At 43.1% G+C, this 22,462-nt stretch overlaps 1 protein-coding gene across 1 annotated transcript in view; it reads right to left on the bottom strand.

Annotated features, from left to right (window-relative positions):
• LOC143216774 (uncharacterized) overlaps positions 1-22,462 on the bottom strand; it is a 101,820-nt gene that overhangs the window by 46,157 nt on the left and 33,201 nt on the right. Inside the window, exons 2-3 of the mRNA XM_076440157.1 lie at positions 6,756-7,074; positions 1,274-1,506 (exon numbers count right to left, since the gene is read on the bottom strand). Of these exons, the coding sequence (XP_076296272.1) occupies positions 1,274-1,506; positions 6,756-7,074 (552 nt within the window). The remainder of the gene's footprint in view (positions 1-1,273; positions 1,507-6,755; positions 7,075-22,462) is intronic.

Here is a 22,462-nt window from a genome sequence, read left to right on the forward strand (position 1 = left end):
AGTTTCGGGAATTTTTCCAAGGGTAACTAGTAAGTGAAAAATTCCGATATTTTGCAGTGATGTCAACGTAACTCTGAACTGTATTCTCAATATTTTTCAGAACGAAATATCAAAAAATGTCTGTTCTGAAACTAGAAGAACTAGTACCCGAAAATTCCTGGGTATTCCCGGGAAAATACAAAAAAATTTCCGCCAGAGAAGGGGAACAGCCTCGTGGAAGGGGAAGCGAGGAGTGGGGGACAAGTCTTAATCTGCCGACACATCTGCCAACTATAATCGATCATGATAACTCGAAGATTGCGTTTTAGTTGTATGTACAGGTTGCAATTTTTTATTTTTCCCGGTCGAAGCTAATTAACTTCGCTCCCGTGAGTCATCCGGGGGAATTTCTTTCTTCCTCTTCATTTTTCTACCTCGCTGTTAAGTTATGGCAACTTTCGATTCATAATACCGCGCGGCATTTACGATCATCGACGCGCCCTTTCGGAGCCGGTATAACCATAATTGGACGGACGACACGCGCCTTCTCCCATGGTGGTCCCGTCGTGTCTTCTCGACGCACACGACTATATTTATGCACGAAATCGATCTCGGGAAATTATCGGTTCTCCTACCTGTGCGTCGGGCCTGATTGTCGTCGATGCGCGAGCTTAGGCTCAACCCGCAATCTTCACCGACAGTGCACGGTCTTCTTCATACGGGACACGTTTCTTTTCTTGATTATTATCCTCCCCGTAATTTTGCCGAATTAATTTAACCCTCTCATTAGCGAAATTTCAATTGCGCTGGCCAATATATGTCAGTCTTGTCGATACGAAAAAATGGAAAATTGTTTATACTTTCGCGTGAGCTCATTACTACGTTGACGTAGTTTTTTACTTTCTTTTCTCTCCTGATTTCATTTAGGTGGCAACTAGACTGCGGATCTTTATGGATTTATGAATTTAGTAAGTTTTTTATTTGTTTTGGATCTACAAAGGCTGTTGCCATTAAAATAGGATTTTATTTCGTGCCACTTTCTTATAATTTGTCTGCAAAAATTGAAAATTGCATAAACATCCGCAGTCTAGTTTTCTTTCAATGTAAACGGCTCAATATTTTTCTTACATTTTAAAAATTCGCAAATTCCACGAATGCCTGAACATCCACAAGGCAGGATCATCAGAATGCATTTCTTTTAATACTACCCCGTCTCGAGGGTTCAATCAGGTTTCGCCATAGCTGCTTTTTAGCGAACGTACGAACGAGAGAAATAAGATCGAGATAGACTCACGTAGAAGGAGAGCTCGACGCGATGCGAGTGCTTCGGCACACAGGTGAGCGCCTCCGATCTGCAGCATCCGGTGTCGTCCGAGCACCTGTGCAGAATTGCGCAGTGTGGAACGTAGGTGGTCGATGGGCTTGGGTACACGTCTCGAACAGGGATCACCCTGGGCCTTGGCCATTGACAGCTGCCCTCTCTTGATACCTTGATCGCGTGCTGGAGAGCCTCTCGGATTTCCGCGGCTGAAACAACACATTCAAGTTTATTTTCTGAGCAGTCAATTTCACAGTCAACGTTTTCTCTGGCCCCAGGTTCTCAGTAATCAATTGTCTAGTCCCCATTTTATCGGCCCCTATTTTCCTAGCACACGATTTTTCAGCCCCCAATTTCTGGGTTCTCATTTTCTCATCCCCCAATCTGAAGCTCTCATTTTCTTATCCCCCAATTTCTGAGCTTTCATCTTCCCAGCCCCCAATTTCTCAGCCCCCTATTTCTCATCCCCTTATTTCTGAGCTCTCATTTTCCCAGCCCCCAATTTCTGAGCTCTCATTTTCTCAGCCCCCAATTTCTGAGCTCTCACTTTCTTAGCTCCCAATTTATGAGCTTTCCTTTTCTCAACCCCCAATTTCTCAGCCCCCTATTTCTCATCCCCCAATTTCTGAGCTCTCACTTTTTCAGCCCCCATTTTCTGTACTCTCATTTTCTCAGCTCCCATTTTCCTAATTCTCATTTTCCCAGCCCCCATTTTCCGAGCTCTCACTTTCTCTGCCCGAATTTTCTGAGCTCTCATTTTCCCAACCAACTCTCGGCAACGGGTAAACAACTGAAACTGCTAAATCATCCGCTCCAGTAATAATACAACACACTCATCGCCAGCCGACAGATACTACACAATAATAAAATAATTAGAGGTTGTTCCGCTAACAGAATGACGAGTTAATTCGTCTTTCCTTGACGACAGGCTAATAGCCGTGATCAGACAAGAGGATAATAAACCGACCAAGGTATTTCCCCAAAGGCGAGAATAGTTTGTCGTGTATCTAGGTCGAAGTATAGATCCTCTGTTGGATCGAACGATCCTCGGAGATAATCTCTGCTCGGCATTTCGCGACGATGCGAGTCGGTTGCTCGCTGCGCGGTGACATAAGTCATGCGAGAGAGCTTTCTATTGATTCAGCGCGCAGATACACCTAATCGCTTTCTACGCGTTTCACGGGTCGTCGATAATTATGCCGCGGCTATCGTTGCCTGTTGCAATTTGTATGTGAGCCTCGACGGTGAAACTATACAATGTACCCGGGAAATCGATAAATCCCGCCGCCGAGGATTTCCTTCAAATGCCAGATGCGCGCGCCTCTTCTCCAGACGATATTGAGATATAAACGTTGCCGATCATGCCAATAAATCGCATGGTGTCACGCTCTGCTTCGATGTTCCACCATCGAAGCGATTCGATACCTTCGTAGCATGAATCAGGATTACAGAGACATTTCTTTATTTCCCTTTTCTGAAGTTGCTTCAATCCTTTAGGGTCTTCGGTAGACAGTGATAGACCTCCGTGCAAAATAATAAATTTCAATATGTTCTAAATTTCTAAATTTCAATCTGTTTTCATATGTTCAATAGGCTGAAAATAATGTAACAGTATTTTGAAATTCTTCTAATGTTCTTACTATTTTAAATTCTTCTAATGTTCTTACTGTTTTGAATTACACCTACTCATTTCTACCATAAATGCATAAAATCTTCTGTCTAGTCATCGGACAGCGGATCTTCATTCAAAATAAAAAATTTCTGTCTGAATTGCAAGAAACTGGAGTGAAGTGGAAATTTATTTTCTTTCTTAATATGTTTGATACGCTGAAAATAATGTAACAGAATTTTGAAATTCTTTTAATGTTCTTACTGTTTTAAATTACACCTACTCATTCTTCGCATAAATGCATGAAATCCGCTGTCTAGTCTCATCAGCAACCATTAGTACACACTAGTCGATTTTCACGTATGAAATTAAATGAAGGACGACGGTACCGAAACGATTACAAATTGGATGTTTATAGGGATGTCCGCATGGTTCTCTTCCACGAGGTTAATCGAGCCAAGTTCAACTCGCGACTATTCAGATTGGCCACGCATACGTCGTCGGTAATCGAAAATTATTGCCTGCGATCAGCGAACCCGGACGCGATCGCTGTTGTCTCCTGTCAGAGACTCGCTTCGGCCACTCGTCGTCCATTAAACTATCGTTTGTCAATCGCTACAGTCGCTTCAAAACCAAACGGAATGCAAAGCTTGCACACTGGAATTCGTCTCTGGGAAGAGAGTCGAGAAATCAAGTATTTGGTCTGATCGATCAATTGATAGAGGATCTTCATATTGGGACAATCGAAATTGTTTTTTTTTTCGTCCGAATAATCATCATTCATTCAATGGACGAGATATCTCATTTCCATCTCTCTTCGTTATTGATATGAAGTATTTTATTTGAAAATTTGACGCAAGTTATCGATTTTTAAGACACGTCATCGTTGATGGAAGGTGCTTAAAGATGATAAATATAAAATTCTCCATATTCTACACAATTTTGAGTGTTTCTTTTGTAAGGAATGCAGAGGAATCACTGTAATCGATGTAGAAGATGTAATATACGAAAATACAACCCACAACAACTGTCTAGTTTGCAAAAAAAATGGCCGACTAATTAGTCACGTGAACTGGAGGTTGTAGGTACACCGATGCAGCACGATTCTAATTGTTGTCGCGTGGCACGGAAGCGCGCGAGTAAGAAACGGTTCGTCGGAGATCGTTTCGGAAACGTCTGCTCCCCGTAGAATTATTCTCCGGTTTAATCTACGCCGGTGATCTGACTATGCTAATTCCCAACGTAGGCGTTACTCTCGCCACGGCTGCACTGACACGAGATCATATCGGCCCGCTCACAATACCGCCACGACCATAGTCAGGGATCCTGAAGTATGCGCGGCCGAGCATCCCGTATTCAAACGTATTCCGGAATGTATTAGAAGAGAAAGGGATTAGATCGTTCGTTGTTTTTCCAGATTGATTTTAGCTTCCATTACGCCCAATGGGGGCCGCCTTTTTATCGTAGCGGAAACAGTGCTTCTAAATTCCTCGAATGTTTCTTGTTCTTGTTACCGACACGTGCAGATCATTTTAAAATAATTTTATTTCATCGAATATAATACTAAACAGTTTTATTGGATTCAAGGTGTTTTTAAATGCTTTGAATTTTTCCAGCGGCGTTCATGAAACACACACACACACACACACATGTAGATGTCTTTCAAATAATTATATTTGTTCGAATATAATAATAAAATAATTTTATTGGATTTTAAATTCTTTGAATATTTCTAGCAGTGTTCATGAAATACGTAGATGTTTTCCAAATAATTTTATTCGATTGAATAGAATGTTAAAATACTTTTACTGGATCTCGAAAATAATGAAATATAATTCTTCGAATATTTCTTGCAGTGTTCATGAAATGCGTAGATGTGTTTAAAATAACTTTATTGCATTGAAAATAGTTGACAAGATATTTTTAAATTCTTCGAATATTTCTAGCAGTGTTCATGAAATGCGTAGATGTTTTAAAAATAATTTTATTTACTCCGCTCATTCTAGCCATAATTAAATAAAGTCTACCAGTAAATGGGTTGAATATATTCATGGAGGTGCATTCACACGTGCGTAAAAGTAGAATTTTACTGCCTTTCGTAGCCGCGGTTCTGTGAAAATGGCAAGCCAGAGAGATCAAGGGCGTTTATTGCGCCATCAATCATTCCCTGGGATTGATCTAACCGGGACAGTGGATAGCTTAGAGCCTCGCGAGGGATTGGCAATTTCCTTTCGACATTTTTGGCCGATCTCGATTTTTCGAATCGGCTGAAGCAAGACTCGCACGTGCGTGTCCCGTGTGGGACATTGGTTCGGGAACACGGTTATAGGGCGATCGGAATTGCGGCAATCAAGGTAGCTACGGCGCAATCGTCGTCATTAATTTGCATATTAATAGGCCGTTCTCCGCTACGTGTTACTACCCAGTGGCCCCGCGAGCTAGACATCGATCGAAAAGGAAGAGCTATCCTCGAAACGTGAAACCGATTGCGTAATCTTGTAGAACGAGCGAACGTCATTGTAGAACGAGCTACAAACGCCTCCAACAACTGAAAGTGCCTAGGATATTCGTAATAAGAGCTATCTCGAGGAGAACCGACCGACCGATCTCTACTCGTCCTGATCGAAAGTACCGTTTCCAACGTGTTTCTGTTTTACGAGGCTGTATAGGTTTTCTAGCGATCACTATAAACCAAGATGCAATTTATGGAGCGGTCTAGACTAAGATTCGTGAACGGCGCGAGATAACGACGGACAGACCGCGAATCTTTATGCAAATCCTCGAGTTTAATGATTCCTCTCCTGAAATCGGAACGACAGTTTATTTTACGGCCTAAAAGATCCCTTGCGCTAGAAATAATTACTGTTCTCCGGTTTATGGACTCGCAGGTGTCAGCAGTGCGTTAAAGCGCACTCGAAATGAGTTTTTTAGTCTTTTACTTTAATTATTACTGCGTTTAATGGATCTGGAAATTACTGTTCCGATGACTCTTATTTTACTGATAACAAGAATTAGTGAGAGTACTAGACATATTAAAATTGACTTATAAACAAATCCCAGAAGAAAATGGGGAACATAAGGGTGCGAGAAATATCATCAAAGTTAATAAAAATCGCATCTGGTGCGATTCTACAGCCCATAAAGAGAGGGTTGCATTAAATAATTTTTTTACAAAATAACCAATAAAAGGACGCCATTGAAAATTTTTTTGCACGTGACTCGACGTTGAAACAGCCCGATAAAAAGTTCTCGAGGCAAAATAAAGAACATAAGGTTGTGCGAAAAATCGTCAGTGTCAATAAAAATCGGTGCGATTCAACAGCCCATAAAGAGAGAATTGCATTAAATAATTTTTTTACAAAATAACCAATAAAAGGACGCCATTGACATTTTTTTTGCACGTGACTGAACATTGAAACTGCCCGATAAAAAATTCCGGAGGAAAGATAAAGACCACAAATGTGTGAAAAAAAATCCAACTGGACATCCGCAGGATTCCTGGGTTTTCAGGAAGATCGAAGATAAACTGCAGGTTCTGCAAACAATCTCGGTTTATGCGGGTCGTATATCACCAATTAATATCTAGCTGGCGGTAGCTAACGAGCGGCGCGGGTTATAATCGGCCGACATTTTACGTCCGAGAAATAATTAGGCAGTCGTCGGTGTGCCGGGTTTTGACGAGACCACCGTGCTCGATATAACGACGATTAATAACAATATCGGGCTGAGAGAGTGGTCCGGGCGAGGTCTGTGCATTTGCATAAATCGACATACTTGTTCGATGCACTTCCCCATCCCGTCTTTGATCAACGCACGGCTCAAAGAGAGTTCTTTCTACGGACAACTTACTCTTCCCGTTCTTATTGTACTGCTGCATGTTGCCTCTGGTTTCTTTGACGCTCTCTCGAGTGCCCAGGGACTGCCACTTGTGCATACTGTGCGCTGACATCGGCGGGTAATCGTTTTTCCCTTGGTAGCCGTTGTACTGCGGCCCGGTACCGCTGCTCTCGTACACCCTGTGCTCTCTGTAGTCGTAGTTCTGAGTTGAAGGCGGTCTGGGAGTTGTTGTTGTCGTCGTGCTGCTGGATGTTGTTGTCGTGGTTGTTGTAGTAGGCGTCGTCGCAGCGGAGAAAGGACTCTCGTCCTCGTCCTCGTCCTCGGTGTAGTCCTGCAATTCGTGAAAAATCAGTTACAAGTGCGGCTTGCAATCCCGCAGGATCCTGCGTCTTTTTATGGTCGCGAAATCCCGCAAATCTTGCGGGACTATGGCTGTAATCAGAATTTCGCAACGAGCTTTTTGCGCTGCAGGATATCTTTGTAATGACTTGAGGAGAAACCTAGAAGATACAACAATTAATAGTCTTTGCTTTTTACGATCATATTTTCAGTTCTACTAATAAAAATTTCATTTTAAAATTTCAGCTTTTATCTGATTTTAATCTAATTAAAGCTGTATTTACAGACAGCTATATATAGTTCGTTCTAAACAAGTTTTACCTTTACTCGAGTTCCTTAATTTCTTTAATAATTAAAAAACGAAGCATTACAGTTTGGTAGAGGAAAAATTCTTCCGATTAGCCTCAGCAATTATTATATTGTACTGTAGCTTCGTTATTGATATAATGATTTTTTATTTGAATACCTGCATTTAATAATATTGATTGTAACTGTATATGTAATATATACAATGTGTATATGCATATTTCAATTGTAGTTTGATTGCTCTTGTTCCATTTGTTTCACTAAATTATATTGTTGCAAATGTTCAAGGTCTTACATGAAAAATATTGCACCACAGCTAAATGATTTTGGTGGCTGCTCGATAAAATAATCCCCGATTTCTCTCGTTTTTTATGGATCGTGGGTGGCCGAAGCTACGCCGAGGATCGTCGCGAGATTTCCTCCCCGAGATAAACGTTAATAAGCGAATTTGCATCTCACCGCGACGCACCTTCCTCCGACGATCTTCCCGAGGAGGGGGGATCTACTTAATGGCCGACTGCAACATCTGGACCCTTTGATCTCGGGCCGCTTAATAGAAACAATTCTCCGGATCAGTCTACGCGAGTACGCGAGTCGAATCCGAGAAGAATCACCGCGGGGTTCGGTCCGGTTAGGTTTGCTCGCGTCGATCACGCTTCGCGCGGATCCTAATTTAATCGCACTGTGATCTACACAGCGATATCATCTACTGATCATTCAAAACGTGAACAAATCAATTTTTAAAAAAATTGTTGTCAGTCCATATTTAAAGAATTGTTCAATTTTTGTTACAAGGAAACTGACATTTTATTTTGCATAAAAATCCACGGTCTAACTGTGGTAATTGATTGAATAGGATTTTTTAAAGTGGGTCAAGTAATTCTTGTAGAAAAGCAAACTTGATTCTAACATTTAAACAATGGAAGAGCGAACGTTGAAATAAATGTTTTGCTGAAATAAAAACTCGTCTGCAGTTTAGTTTTGTTGTTGTGTTTCAGAAGTTTTGCACCTTCCGCGGCAACCTAAGAGCGGGAACTATGAATAATGGGGGTGAGGGTGGGTCGTATCTGTGAGAGAGATTCAGAGGAACCGACACCGACACTGGCAGTCCGTTTTTAAATCCAGCCGGATGCTGACCTCCGTGCCGACCCCGATTCCTTCGCGGGATCGTTAACGATAGTGCAACGCGTATCGCTCAAATTTATTGCCCGTCTAATCCGATTTTTGCGATCCGAGATCAAAGGGAATGAATGGGTCCTCTTCCCGAGGTTCGCCTCTCTATACTTTATCGTCGCTGCGATTAAAAAAAAACCCTTGCTTGAAATAGAAATCCGTTAGACGATCTAGGATCGACTGATTTGAATAGAGATGGTGTTCGGCGCATACACGCAGCGACGCGACGTGGAGAGCTTGCAGATCCAACGCGCGCGTCAATTGTGCATAATTCGTAATTGAAACCTATGAGAACGTCGATCTCGAATTTAATCGCAGGGACCTGCAGCGGCAGAAATATATTTTTTGTTGTGGATCTCCATGTTAGGGGATGAAAGCGTCCCTTGATTTTTATTCGAAAATTGCTGCAGAAATTTATACTTTCGGCGCAAGCAGAGAAATTTATTCGTAATAGAAATATATTTTTGGGGGGATTGCGTGGTTCCATATCAGGGGATGAAATCATCCCTTCATTTTTATTCGCAAAATTTTAGTGCGGAAACTAGGTGAGCAGAAATTTATACTTTCGGCGCAAGTAGAGCAATTTATTCGCTGTGGAAATATATTTTCTTTTCGTGGATCCATATTAGGGGATGAAAGCGTCCCTTGATTTTTATTCGAAAATTGCGGGATCTGGGGCTGCAGAAATTTATAGTTTCGCGATGCAAGTAGAGAAATTTATTCCTAATAGAAATATATTTTGGGGGGGATTGCGTGGTTCCATATCGGAGGATAAAATCATCCCTTGATTTTCATTTGCTAAATTTTACTTAGGTGTGCAGAAATTTATACTTTTGGCGTAAGTAGCTAAATGTATTCGCAATGAAAATATATTTTTGGGGGGATTGCGTAGTTCCATATCAGGGGATGAAATCATCCCTTGATTTTTAGTCGCAAAATTTTATTGCAGGTCCTAGATGAGCAAAAATATATGAATCTTTACGTGAAAGTAGAGCAATTTATTCGCAATGAAAATATATTTTTTGTCATGGTTCCATATTACATGGGTGAAATCGTCCCTTGATTTTTATTCGAAAATTTTATTGCAGGACCTAGATGGGCAGAAATATATGAATCTTTAGGTGGAAGTAGAGCAATTTATTCCCAATGGAAATATATTTTTTGTCATGGATCCATATTAATAGTGAAAAATCACCCCTTGATATATATTCGCAAATTTTATTACGGACTTGGACGGCCAGAAATTGACGAATCTTTAGGTGAAAGAGATCGAGGACCGTGCTCTCTCATCTCTGTTACATATGTATCACAGTTCAGCGGCGGTCGTGGCGTTGTTATGTACACGGATGGGTAAATATGGGAATTATCGAGTCAGCCCGCGATTAGATACCGGTCGCAGTACGAGAATAATTAAATTCAATAGTAGACGATAAACGCCAGCGGGAAAACCGTCCGATGCTCGGTTTCTTTGTAGCCAGAAGAGAGGAGAGAGAGAGGAATCAATTTCGGAGAAGCGTACAGCGAAGCTTTTACGACTCTCTTTTATCAGAGGGGTCACCGGTCGAGCACGGAACCTCCGTAGCTTATGAAAATTTCGCGATAAAAATGCGAGACAGGGTCGTCGACACGCGCTTCGTATGTCAGTATATTCTATTAACTGGTCCAACACGCTCTCAAGGATTTCGCGGCTCTAAACGGACGATAACGACGCCGTACCATTGTAAACTAGACCACACACGCGTCTCCCGACAGAACGAAAGCCGTTTCTCATTCCTCCGCGATGATTAATCGGTTATGCTCGCTGTCTAACGATAGGAACACGGTTCGTCGCGTATCGCGTACCCGATGATTTATCCTGCACGATTCCTGAAATTGTCACGGCTGATTCACGCCGCTGAATGATGCATGAACCGTCTTCATTTATGCCAGTTCAAACCCCATTTTTCAGGTGAACAAACTTCCGAGGAAAATATTTATCTACATATTAATCTGCGTCGACATAAAAATTTACTCTTTACATCATGAATTTGTGAGAGTTCAAAGATGAACATGCGACGGCCCAACGTAATCTTAAACATTTTAAGTGGCTCTCACAGTAGCAAAAAATTGTGAAAATTCTCGAATATTCTTACGATGGCTGACGATTATTTTACACGAGAAAAAAGGGGATTCTTCCAGCTTCAAGATGGCTATAAATAAAATTCACTTGGAGATATTAAGAAGGAAAGGACTTGTGCGAGGGGGAGATGTATTAGACGACGATTTGGTGACCCAGATCAGCATAATGTAAATGCCGGTGCGCCAGGTACTCTAAGCGGACCACCGCTAGGAATTTTGGGTGGTCCTCGGACCGGGGGGGCCGGTGTTTAATAACAGGAGATGCACCGGCATCGGTAAAGCGTCCCTTAGCCGGCCCTCGCGGCGTAAGCTGCATTTAAGGGCGCTTAAAATATATTTCCCTTCGCCCTTTTTCGCGTGGAATCCCCGCCTCGGAAGGTTTACACCTTCGTGGACTCGTTGCGCCGACCAATTTGTAACCGCTCGCTCGAATACTCTTGCATTCTCGCTCGGTCGAACCGGAATTTTTAACTGGCGGGGCACCGGTGCCACCGCGACAGATAAGCCCGGTTTTACGCCACTGTAAATTTCAGCGGACACTTTATGCCCCTTCGACGTGGTCGTTGCCACAGCCTCGTTCAAATAATTAACACGTAATGCGACGCGATACGAACGGCAAATAGACCGGCAAGCCTGCTCGATTCCGTTTTACTGCTCTCGGGCCGCGTAAACGGCCACTGTATCAAAGCCTCGCCAAAAATCAGTATTTACGACCGTGACGTGACTGATCGACCCATTTGCATCGCCACGGACAGTGACGAACGACGCCCTTATCGCCCATTTATTTTCAAAAAGTTTTATTTCATTCATTTGTATACGTTTGTAGATTTTTTATATATTTTATTTAATTTTTAACGCTCTCAAAAGCAACGATAACTTTTTAAATGTTGGACTACACGATGTGAACTTTTTCGAGAAGTTGGAGCAATCAGTGTACTACATGCAGAGTTGCGCAGAATTAGAATTGAATTACTCTAGGAATTATAATTACAAAGTAATTGAATTACATTGTAATACAGTCATATTGTAATTTATAATTCAGATCGTCATTCAATTAAATTACAATGTGATTCGTAATTGCAATTGGAGTACGATTATAAAATACTTCGTAATTAAATTACAATGTAATCGAATTAGCACAACTCTGACTACATGTTGCGAAAAGAAATTTCTTCAAAAATCGCAATTGGTCGGAATTATATAGAAAATACTAAAAGTTGCATTTCACAACTTATTTATGTGTCAACTCTATGCATTGTGGAAGTTTCATCGAAATCGTTCGATGCGGGAAAAAACGACAGACATTGAAAGCGAATTGAATCCTTAGATTCATTGCAGTTGAAAAAACTGCAATTTTTTCCATGTTTAAACGTCCGCAGCTCATTGCAACCTCGACCGATTTCGATGAAACTTTCCGAATATGTGTAATCCATACAAATCTACGAAACGTGTTCTCTAAATTTTTCATACAAGGCCACATAAACAAGTTGCAAAATACAACTTGTCCTGTCAAAATACAACAAGTCCAATATTGAAAAAGTTATCGTCTTTTTAAGAGGTCTTTAAAGATGTTCATCCAAGCAAGTAAAAATTTTCAAACCAAGTCAAAAGTTCAACCATAGATGCAGACACCAAGAACAGTGTTCAAGGGGTACGTGGAAAGGTAGAAAAATGTGAAAGGCGCTGGGTGGGGGCAAGGCGAGCATGTGACCCCCATACGAATGGCGTTATGGGGCCCCGTGGTACCGGGAAAGGGATCGCCTCGCTGCCAGGCTGTCTGCCACGATTCTTCGGGTTGGTGCTCGGCATGGAAGACCATAAACCGATGCGGTGATCGTCATCGATAATGCTTGGCCGTCGGTTCTAGGAACGGATTCGCGCCCACGGGGCTAATTGATATGAATGACGATCTCCTCAGACACCGGGCGACACTTTAATCGACAAACGTACCTGCAGCTGTTGCAACTTCTGCCCCGAGGGATCGCGTTAATGAGCCACGGGACAGACGGTAATGAACTACAAGCGAGAACACAATATCCATCGTTGGACGCGCGCGATCCGTTTGTACTCTCCCGACCCTTATTAATCGCCGATCTTATCGCGCTGCCTGTTAACCGCCATTGCGCGGTCTTAATTGTCCGTCGAGAAGCTCTCTCGTTTCAGAGGATCGTTATCGTGTTTGCACGGAACGATACCACTGTTAGCAAAGTAAACTCCAATTAACACGTTCGCTGCCAATTTTTCGCGGTTCGCGCCGGTTCGTTCCATTCATAGGAAATTTAGAAAAATTAACTGACAACGAGTTATTATAATTGGATAGATATTTCAGTGTTTCTTTAATAATTTCTGTCTATAAAAATTCCCTGCATTAATTGGATAGATATTTCATTCTCTCTTTAATAATTTCTGCCTATAAAAATTCTCTGCATTAATTGAATAGATATTTTATCCACTCTTTAATCATTTCGATGCCTTGGAAATTGTCTGTCGATATTTCCCAATGATTTTAATTCCTCTTTTGCCTATAAAAATTCCTGCATTAATTGAATACATATTTCATCCTGTCTTTAATAATTTTGATAGCTTGGTCTGTCGATATTTTCCACAATTATTTTTATTCCACTTCTGCCACGAACAGTATCTATTCCTTTCTGTCATATATTATTATTGCACCTGGTTAGTTTCACCACTGATAAATTGACATTCAGTGGTACTAATTTTATGACAATTATTTCATTTTTTGATGTACAAAAGGGTGAATTTACAGAGCAAAACCTACATGCAATAATTAATCCTCACAATTTTTGTAATCCAGGAACCCCATCCTAAAGCTCGCTCCATATCGCCTCGAGATCTCCCGAGGAAGCCAAATTTATAATTCACTTCGCGTCTTCCCTTTTTCCGCTGACTCCAAACCTTATCAGCTCGGAGATAAGCAATTTATCAAGGTTCTCTAAACCACCTCGTTTGTTCTTGATGAAACAGCGGTGACAAATCTCCTCGAGCGGCAGCTTTGAAACACGTTGGCAAATATTTGCCCATTTTTCCCCGGTTTGTTTCCTCTCGAACCCGGTTATTCGGTGGAAGAACGGTCGCTGCCGAGAGTGAAGAATCGCCTCCGACTCCCGGAGACTTTCCGAATATTTTTCGCGGAACGAAAATAAAGTTGCCGTCGTCGGAGAAATTGGCCGGCGGCCAAAGCCAGATGAAAGTGCTCGAGGTGTAACGAGGAGAATCCGGCCGCATCACGGAGACAGACTTTTCAACGAATTTCGATAAGTTGTTAGTCTTCGTGAGTGGATCTTTCCAGTGTGTTCGACATCTTGTTACAAGCTTGACACACGTGCTCGACAGACTAGAAGTCGTATGTGGCCTAATTTGCGCGGTTACGAGAGAGGACGACGGTCTCTTGATCTTTATGTTGGAAATTAGAAGATGAAAGAATGCGCGTCGGACAACATTTCACATTCAAATGCCACAAGCAAACACATTTTTTAATCGTGACTCAACCGGCGTCCCACTTCGGTGTCTTCGGAACGGTATATTCGCTATCTTTCTCGATTCCCTCATTGAGCAATTTTGATCAAGAATTAATTATACGGTCCATGAACTCTTCGCTTAACGATATGATTATCGATACAACTGTTATCGATATATCAATAATACAGCAACTCCCACTAATATTCGGACGCTCCCGAGAAACCGATAACTTTTTAAACATTGGACTATACGATTTGAATTTTTTTGAGAAGCTACAGCAATTAGTTTACTACAGGATGTGAAAAGAAATTTATCCAAAAATTGCAATTGGTCGGAATTGTAGAGGGAATACTAACAAGGGAAGGACCCCAAGTGTCCGACTTCGATTTTGATAATTTTTTGTGAGATGATGGTATATGGATCCCTAATTACGTATGCAAAATATTAGGTGTAGTTACTCAATAGTTTTAAAGATATAAACGATTAAAGTTTTCGAAGTTCCATTACCCGTGTAAGAGCTGGTTGCGTAATTGACAGGTATGAAACTTAATTGTTTATATCTTTAAAACTATTGAGTAACTACACCTAATATTTTGCATACATAATTAGAGATCCATATACCATCATCTCACAAAAAATTATCAAGGGTCCTTCCCTTGTAAGAGTTGCATTTTACCACTTTTCTATGTGGGTCGATATTGAAAATTTAATTTTTTACTGCGGCATATTTTATCGATAACCGATTCGCGTATCACTACTTCATTACTGATCCTACTTGCTCCATCTTGATCCTTGCCTATTGCCTTCTTTTTGTTACGGGGGAGGCTAAAACCGAGGGCGAACCCCCGTAAACACCCACCCCCGGGACGTTCAATGTACCGCCCTTTTACTAACAATAAGCAGTTTATGCCCGAGCTTATGAAGATCCAAGGGCCTCCATTTTTCTCATTGCTCCTTAGGTCCTTGTCTCTCGAGGGACGATCCTTTCTGATCCTTGAAATTTGCCTCAATGTCTTGCTTCCCGATTTTACAATTTTCTAAACCCTTCGACCGATCCTTGCTACAGGTCCTGCAATTGTATTTTTGTTAACCAAGCTTCTGCTGGCATAATTGTTAAATTTTTGAGTCTCTGTCAAAGGCAGTACCTCGCCGGATACGCGCGTCAGCTATGCAGACATAACTTTCCTCGGTTCCTGGAACGGGGGAGTCGGTGATCAAGAATATTAATCGCGAAAGCCGGCTGGAATCGGAAATGGCAGTTCGTCGCCGAGTAATAAATCGATCGTCGGTCGCGATTCCGTGGATCATTTACGATCTATCTGACCCGCATCATCTCCTCTATATCTATCTCCTCCTACCATTCTAGTCTTCTTTCTTTTTCTGCCGTGGGTGGTCCGGGTCGAACAAAGTTACAAGTACGCGAGCACAAGTCGGAGCGGAGTCGTCGGTTTCGATGATTCATCGGATGTTCGACGCCTGGCTGTCTCCCGTAGACTGTTCGCCGATTAATCGGTACATGCACGCTACAAACAGAATCACTGTCGTCGGATGCGCATCTGGAGCCTGAGTGGCTGCCACTTTCAACTGGCTGGCTCGAAACATCTTTTGCCAATCGACCTATCTCCCAGACAACTGTCCCAGTAAATTCCTGCGACGATCTCTGATGAGATCTGACTTCGGCTGGTTCTGACGATGCTCGATAGGGATTAGAGTTAACCTAGGTGCCTGGGGAGTGCTTGGTTACTGTGGGTATATCTTAAAATATTTAATTAGTGATCGGGTATAAGTTTGTCTAAGTGGTTCTAGGCTTATAGGCTTCTAGGCCCTAGGGATCAACGATCTTGGGATTCTACAACCTAATCTTCAGTGATTCAAAGCTAATTTTTGTGGCTAGGACTCCAGAAGGCAATTTGTAGTGATTCTGGGACTAGTAGGACCCAATTCCTAGTGATTTTAGACTCCGAGGACCTTAGGCTAATATTCTGGCGCTAGGCTTCTGGGATTCCTAGGCTCCAGGAGCTAATGTTCAGTGATTCTAGGCTTCTAGGACCTAAGCATCAACGATCTACAACAACCTAATCTTTTGCGACTCCTGGACTAATATTCAAAATCCCCTCATCAGGAAACAGTCAAGAACACCTGCGAAAAACCTGAATGAACAGCGTGTTCCGGACCAGTCACAAACATCAGAGAAAAGTCTGCTTAGCGTATACTCAAAATGGCAAAGTGGCACGGTTTGTCAGTGCGGTAATCGTCGCCAGGCCGAGCATTGTCCCCGGAGATCTATTCGCTGATACAGGGTCTTGATCGCGCGGTCCCGCGATAGATTTATCGCAAGCGGCTGCCAGAGGAGCACGGACAAATAAATTTCCAGGCATTTATTTATCCCCGAAGACTTTCTAAGGAGTGTCGACGGGGCCTGCTCGTTCCGTGTGTTCTGCAAGGCGTGAATACGAGATGATGTCATGCAGGCGTTGCACCTTCTCCGCGGAGAACGCGTTAACGGTCAGCAAAGCGACTACGCTGAGGCGAACTTCTGGATGATCTCATTGGTGGTAGCGCGAGCGAACGATGTCAAAGTGCACGGCGACTCGATCCGTTCCCTGCCGTTCCGTAGTCTTTCACTAGTACCACGGTTTTCCATTTCCATTGTTCGCCCGTTTATCGCGGGCGTTGATCGACGAGCAAGTGCCTCGCCGAACCAGTCGCCACCGCCGCCGCTCGGAATTCTATCCTTGCCTGGAAACTGGAAATCAGTCGGAGGGACCTGGGACCGGCGCGAGAATGCCGAGGAATCTCCTGGATCTCTTGTGGATTTCGGATCGTGGCGCTTGCGTGATCTGTGGGAGAAGTGTAAACCCTAGAAGCCTAGGATCGCTGAAGATTGGATTCTGGAAACCTAGAATCCCTTAATATTGACTTCTGGGGTCTAGAATACCTAAATATTGACTTCTGGGGTTCTAGAATCCCTAAATATTGATTTCTGGGGGTCTAGAATCCCTAAATATTGGCTTCGAGGATGTAGAATTTCTAAATATTGACTTCTGGGGATCTAGAATACCTAAATATTGACTTCTGGGGTTCTAGAATCCCTAAATATTGATTTCTGGGGGTCTAGAAGCCCTAAATATTGACTTCTGGGGTCTAGAATACCTAAATATTGACTTCTGGGGTTCTAGAATCCCTAAATATTGATTTCTGGGGGTCTAGAAGCCCGAAATATTGACTTCTGGGGGTCTAGAATCCCTAAGTATTGGCTCCTAAGGACCTAGAATCCCTAAATATTGGTTTCTAGGGACTGAGAGTCCCTAAATATTGACTTCTGTGAACCTAGAATCCTTAAAGCTTTGTTCCAGGCAGTCTAGAATCAGTATGAATTAGCTTCGAGAGTCCTAGACACAAATATCAGGTCTTGGCAGCCTGGAATCGCTGGAGATTAGCTCCCGCAGCGCCTTGACCAATTAATAAAGTCCACAAGCCCACAATCGCTAATAGGCTCTCTCAGACGCAGAATCTCAACCTGGTGTTGAGTAATCAGTCAGACTCCAGAAAGGCCTGTTCGCCAAGAGGTATGAGAGTATCATGATCGCCGCGTTGGCTGGCATGTTCAGACTTCGTGGAAGTGTCTCGGAAATGGCAGTGGCAGCTCGTAGCGAATGACAGGGACAAGATGTTTTCTTAGAGGCTCTACACGGTAAGAGTCGCCTCGGAACGCGTCCACGCCCCGGTATGCGAACGCGTTCGGTTAATTAAACATCGACAAGGCGAATTGTCGATGGTCCTCGCGGTGGACTCGACTCCTGTTACGTAGCATGCATCGACGCGTCATTGAAATACTACACGGTTCAGTAGCCGGCGGTTGCAAGATCTAGATACGTTCCAGGGGGTCGATCCTTTCGATCATTGCTCCAGGCGATCCTTTCGATCATTGCTCCAGGCGATTCTTTCTGACGATTCTTTTTTGGCGATTACTTTCAGGATAGTTCATCCTCTATTCAAGAGACATGTACCAATGGTTTCGTTAGAGAATGTTTAACTGTTCTCTTGGGAAAGCAGGAATTGATTGGTACTCTTGGGTGTTCGTAGCGCGTTCGTTAGACATGCGGGTAGCGTCGAAATTTTTCTCGCCTGTGGACGCGCGGCTAATTGGAAGTCGTGGAGCAGGATCGTCGTCTACCACTCGCTTTTAGTTCAGTTGTTTAACTCCCCGCTAATAGGTATTCCGCGGCCGATCGTCGTTCCGCCTCGAGATGAATGGAGACGCCATATTTGGCCCGGGAGGAACGAGTTCTTTCAATGAAATCCAACTTGTATGAACGGATCCACCTCTTCTCCAGAGGCCTTCTCCTTTCTCGTACCCTATCTCCTCGCTGGAAGAACTCATTGAATTGTCTTCGACCCGTACAGGTTACCAAAGATGTGTGTCGCCTGGCGTTATCATGGCGGAACACGTGAAGCTTGGTTGGGAAGTGATGTCACATCCACCATGTAGCCCAGACATTACACCATCAGATTAACATTTACCTCGAAATTTACAAAACTCTTTGAATGGTAAAACATTCGCTACTGATGATAACCTGAAATCGCACTTGGATAAGTTTTCTGTATGAATTATGAAGCTGCCAGAAAGATGGCAGAAGATCATCGAGCAAAATGGAAAATATTTTATCGACTAAACCGTTGCACTCCGAATTATTTTTCAATTTTATTGCCAACAAACTTCCTACTATTTTAAGTGTTTTGTTTGAAATATACTTCAAAGGTCAGTTCCTCGTTTTGTTGTAATTTATATTTGCGGAACTCATATTTGTTCTCAACTGAAAACTAAGAAATGAAATGAATAAAGCAAGAACCAAATACATCGCCGAGTTCCGTGATGGGCGGCGCGGCGTGGGAGCCTTTGTTCTGTAATGCATCGCGATGCTGTTTTCTAATTAAAATGTTTCCTCGCAAGGAGAGCCGGTCTGCTCGAAATGTCCGATGCGTGCCATTAATATTCATTCGCGGATGACGCGGTCTCACCCACAATGCCGACGAGAGGACGGGACAGGTCTGGCGTTGAAAAAGCGGCGTCGGCGTCGTCGCCGCGACGGATTGGATCATCGCGACACCGGGACACGCCGCGTCGAGCATCGCGCCGCGCCGAGCGGACGCTTTCGACGCGGTAGCGTGCATTTTCAAGCGGGTCAACTATTTTTATCGCGCCGCGAGACATCCTCCACTCTCGGTCGTTGTCCAATCGCAGATGCCGACGCGATTCCACGCCGGAGAGCCTATTATTCCCATCGCGGAACCCCATAAGCCGTAGTTCGCTTTCAGAAGAGCAGCCTTCGCGTTCGAAACGTTATAAAACGACAAGAAAAAATCGCACCCCAAATTTCTTGGATTCGTTTGAAAGAGGATACTTCAAACCTTCCATACTGGCTGGTTTGAGCAGCTAGAAAAATTTTTTTCACCCTACAGAGAGACGTTTGAATCTGCCTCACTTAAGTGTCAAAAATGAGAACCTTCGCCTTTTCGCCCTTTTCCCAATGGAAATAATTTTTTCCGGATTGAAACAACTGAAGGGGTGAAAAGTAGAGGTTTTCCCCTCCAAGTTAAGCCTAGTTGCATCATCCTCCGATAATCGTCTCAAACGCCACTACTGTCTCAAGCTCTATCGACTGGAATTACGATCGTTTAATTTTGACAGCCAATAAATGAGTTTGCTTTCGATCATTATCGATGTTGCGTTGCGCAGCCGACCCTGTGTTCGATCAGAATCGGCTACATCCGCAACAGATGCAAATAGGTTAATCGCGTGCGTCGACATCCTCGATTCGGTATTTTTCCAGCGTGCTATCTCGCCGATCGCGTCTGAACTTTGTTGCGTTATCGGTGATCAGGTCCATTAATCGGTACCAGAGCGCTGGTTGGTCGAGAAAAATCGTCGCGGATGGGAGAAGAAGCTTTGGCGGCTCGATTGGCGGACAAGGTCGATCCGTGGCATCGATGGAACGAGCCGCGATCGCATCTCTCGCTAATTGCTCGTTGCGCAGATAGAGCGACGCCGTAAATCGTTCCGCCCCTACGCTAGACTCGAATTCTCCAGCGGAATTGCACGATAAGCCGCGGGAATGCTGTTCGTTCACTGGCCATTCGCTGTAACAGTCCTCTTCCTTAGTCCTTCGCGAGAGCATGCGGATTTCACCACTTCGAATCCCGTGGAATTGGTCGTTCGATCTCTTCCTCGTCTTCCTTTAGCTACGGGGATCAAAAACCTTACCCGGATCGGCTTCAGTTCCTTGTAACCCATGAAAATCTGTAACCCCACACTAAGAGCAGGTTTTCAGTACGAAGTATGAACTTCTTTTCTTAATTATAATTATTCTTTGCTGCCAATCAGTTGAATTTATCTGCGAAATTTATATTTTAGGCAATTGTGAAGAGTACGAATGTTGTGTGTGCCTAAAAGAACGTATATAAAATACTGTGCAAAAGTAAGAAGCACCCAGCATAATTACAAGATGTAATGATAAACAATATCTTGATGTAGAAATTGTATTGTACAGATAGATAGATAATCCGCAAGGGGTTAATTTCTTTATCTTCGAGGATATTTAGGAAGCAATACAAACTTTCGGTACACGTCAATATGAGAAAGTTCATTTTTCGACAAAATATCGCACCGCGTCCTAAAGATAGACTTCAGGTAGGTCGAGGCGTTAAATGGAAAATATACGGGTGTCTCGTAAATAAGATCAAAGGTGCATTTTCCACAAGAGTTTCGATGTGGCAGCACGGCTGTTTCCAATGATCGCGATGATCGGCGACGACCCACCGCGTTGCAGTGATCGTGGTCGATTTAAAACGGCCAGTACCTCAGCGTGGGTGTGTTTTGAATTTACGACTGCAGGGCCAGACTCATTGGCCCTCGTTGCCGCGTTCTGTCGTTGTCGATTCACGGAATCGACAACGAGATTGTAGATACTTGAGAGCGTTGCCCGAGAATCCGTGGACATTTTGCGTGGTGCAGTTCGCCCGCATTGGGAACACGATGGAATTGAACGTATGCAACGTGGAATGCAACGTGATCGACAGGCTTCGCTGGCGGCTCTAACTCGATTAATCAAACTTGAAGTCGAACTTCTCTGTTGGTTGCGAAATATGAGAAACGAGCTGTTTGTCATGTAAGAGTTGTTTGTAGAAAAATGAAATTATTTTTTAAGTGAAACTTCTTTTCATTCAGAAAATTCTTTCCTTCTCGCTCTTTGCGTTAAACAATTGCCAATCGGCGCTGCAACAACAATACCACAACACCAGGCATTCTTTGGCCATTATTGCCTTATTGTTAGACTGCGGATCTGTATGCAATTACGGCTTTCGAAAATTTTCAAAAAATGCTACGATATATAAATAAAACGACAGAATTTAGTACAATTTTAATTTTTTAATTTATTTCAGTTTCTAAAAATTCGTCCACAAAAATTGCAAATTGCATAAACATTCGCAGTCTACTAATTATACATATATACACTGCTGTGCAAAAGAAAGAAGCACCCGACCATATTTAATAGAAAACCGTGAAAAATCAAATAAGAACACAGTTAGCTTTGGAAAAGGATTCCGCTGTTTAATTGAATATTGATTATTGCGGATTATCTATCTATCTGTACAATACAATTTCAGCTTTAATTTTTAAAAAATCTTCATTTCTATCAAAAGTTCTTTGATTTTTGCACAAAATTCATCCCTCCATCGGACTGTGCGGCCCGGTGTACCGGTCCGGCGCGGCGGTCTATTGTTCCACTCCGAGAACGGACGGTTAAGTAGTTGAAATCGATCATCAAACGACAGGCCATAAGAGACGTCCTTAGCGGAACGGAAAATCCCCTAAAGGAATGCGAGGAAGCCAGCCAACCCGATAAAATATGATTGAAGAAGCGTCTTGCGCCGAGTAAAATTAAATCCGGCGAACAGGAGCTTTGCCAGAGGTCGGTCGGTGATTTAGCAATGCTAGCTGGTGGAGCATTATGGTCAGATCCCCGAGAGAGGAGCCCGGTTTTCCAGGTCCTTTCGGGCATATTCATTCGTATTGTAATTCCGGCCGGTAACCGTGCGTTTTCGGAATGAATTCGCTACCCGCGGAGCCATTGGTAACCCACGTGTCCCTGGAACGGAACGTGACCGCCATAGTGATCGTCGATTCGAGATCCTTGGTCCGAGGACGTTTAATCCGAGCGTAGAACGACGCGTCACGAGCTAATCCGTTTCCGGTCGCAATTTTCCCCCAATTTCCCTCGGAGCACGATGGAAGAGATGCC

The sequence above is a fragment of the Lasioglossum baleicum genome, chromosome 16 (assembly GCF_051020765.1).
Source record: "Lasioglossum baleicum chromosome 16, iyLasBale1, whole genome shotgun sequence".
Classification (NCBI taxonomy): domain Eukaryota; kingdom Metazoa; phylum Arthropoda; class Insecta; order Hymenoptera; family Halictidae; genus Lasioglossum; species Lasioglossum baleicum.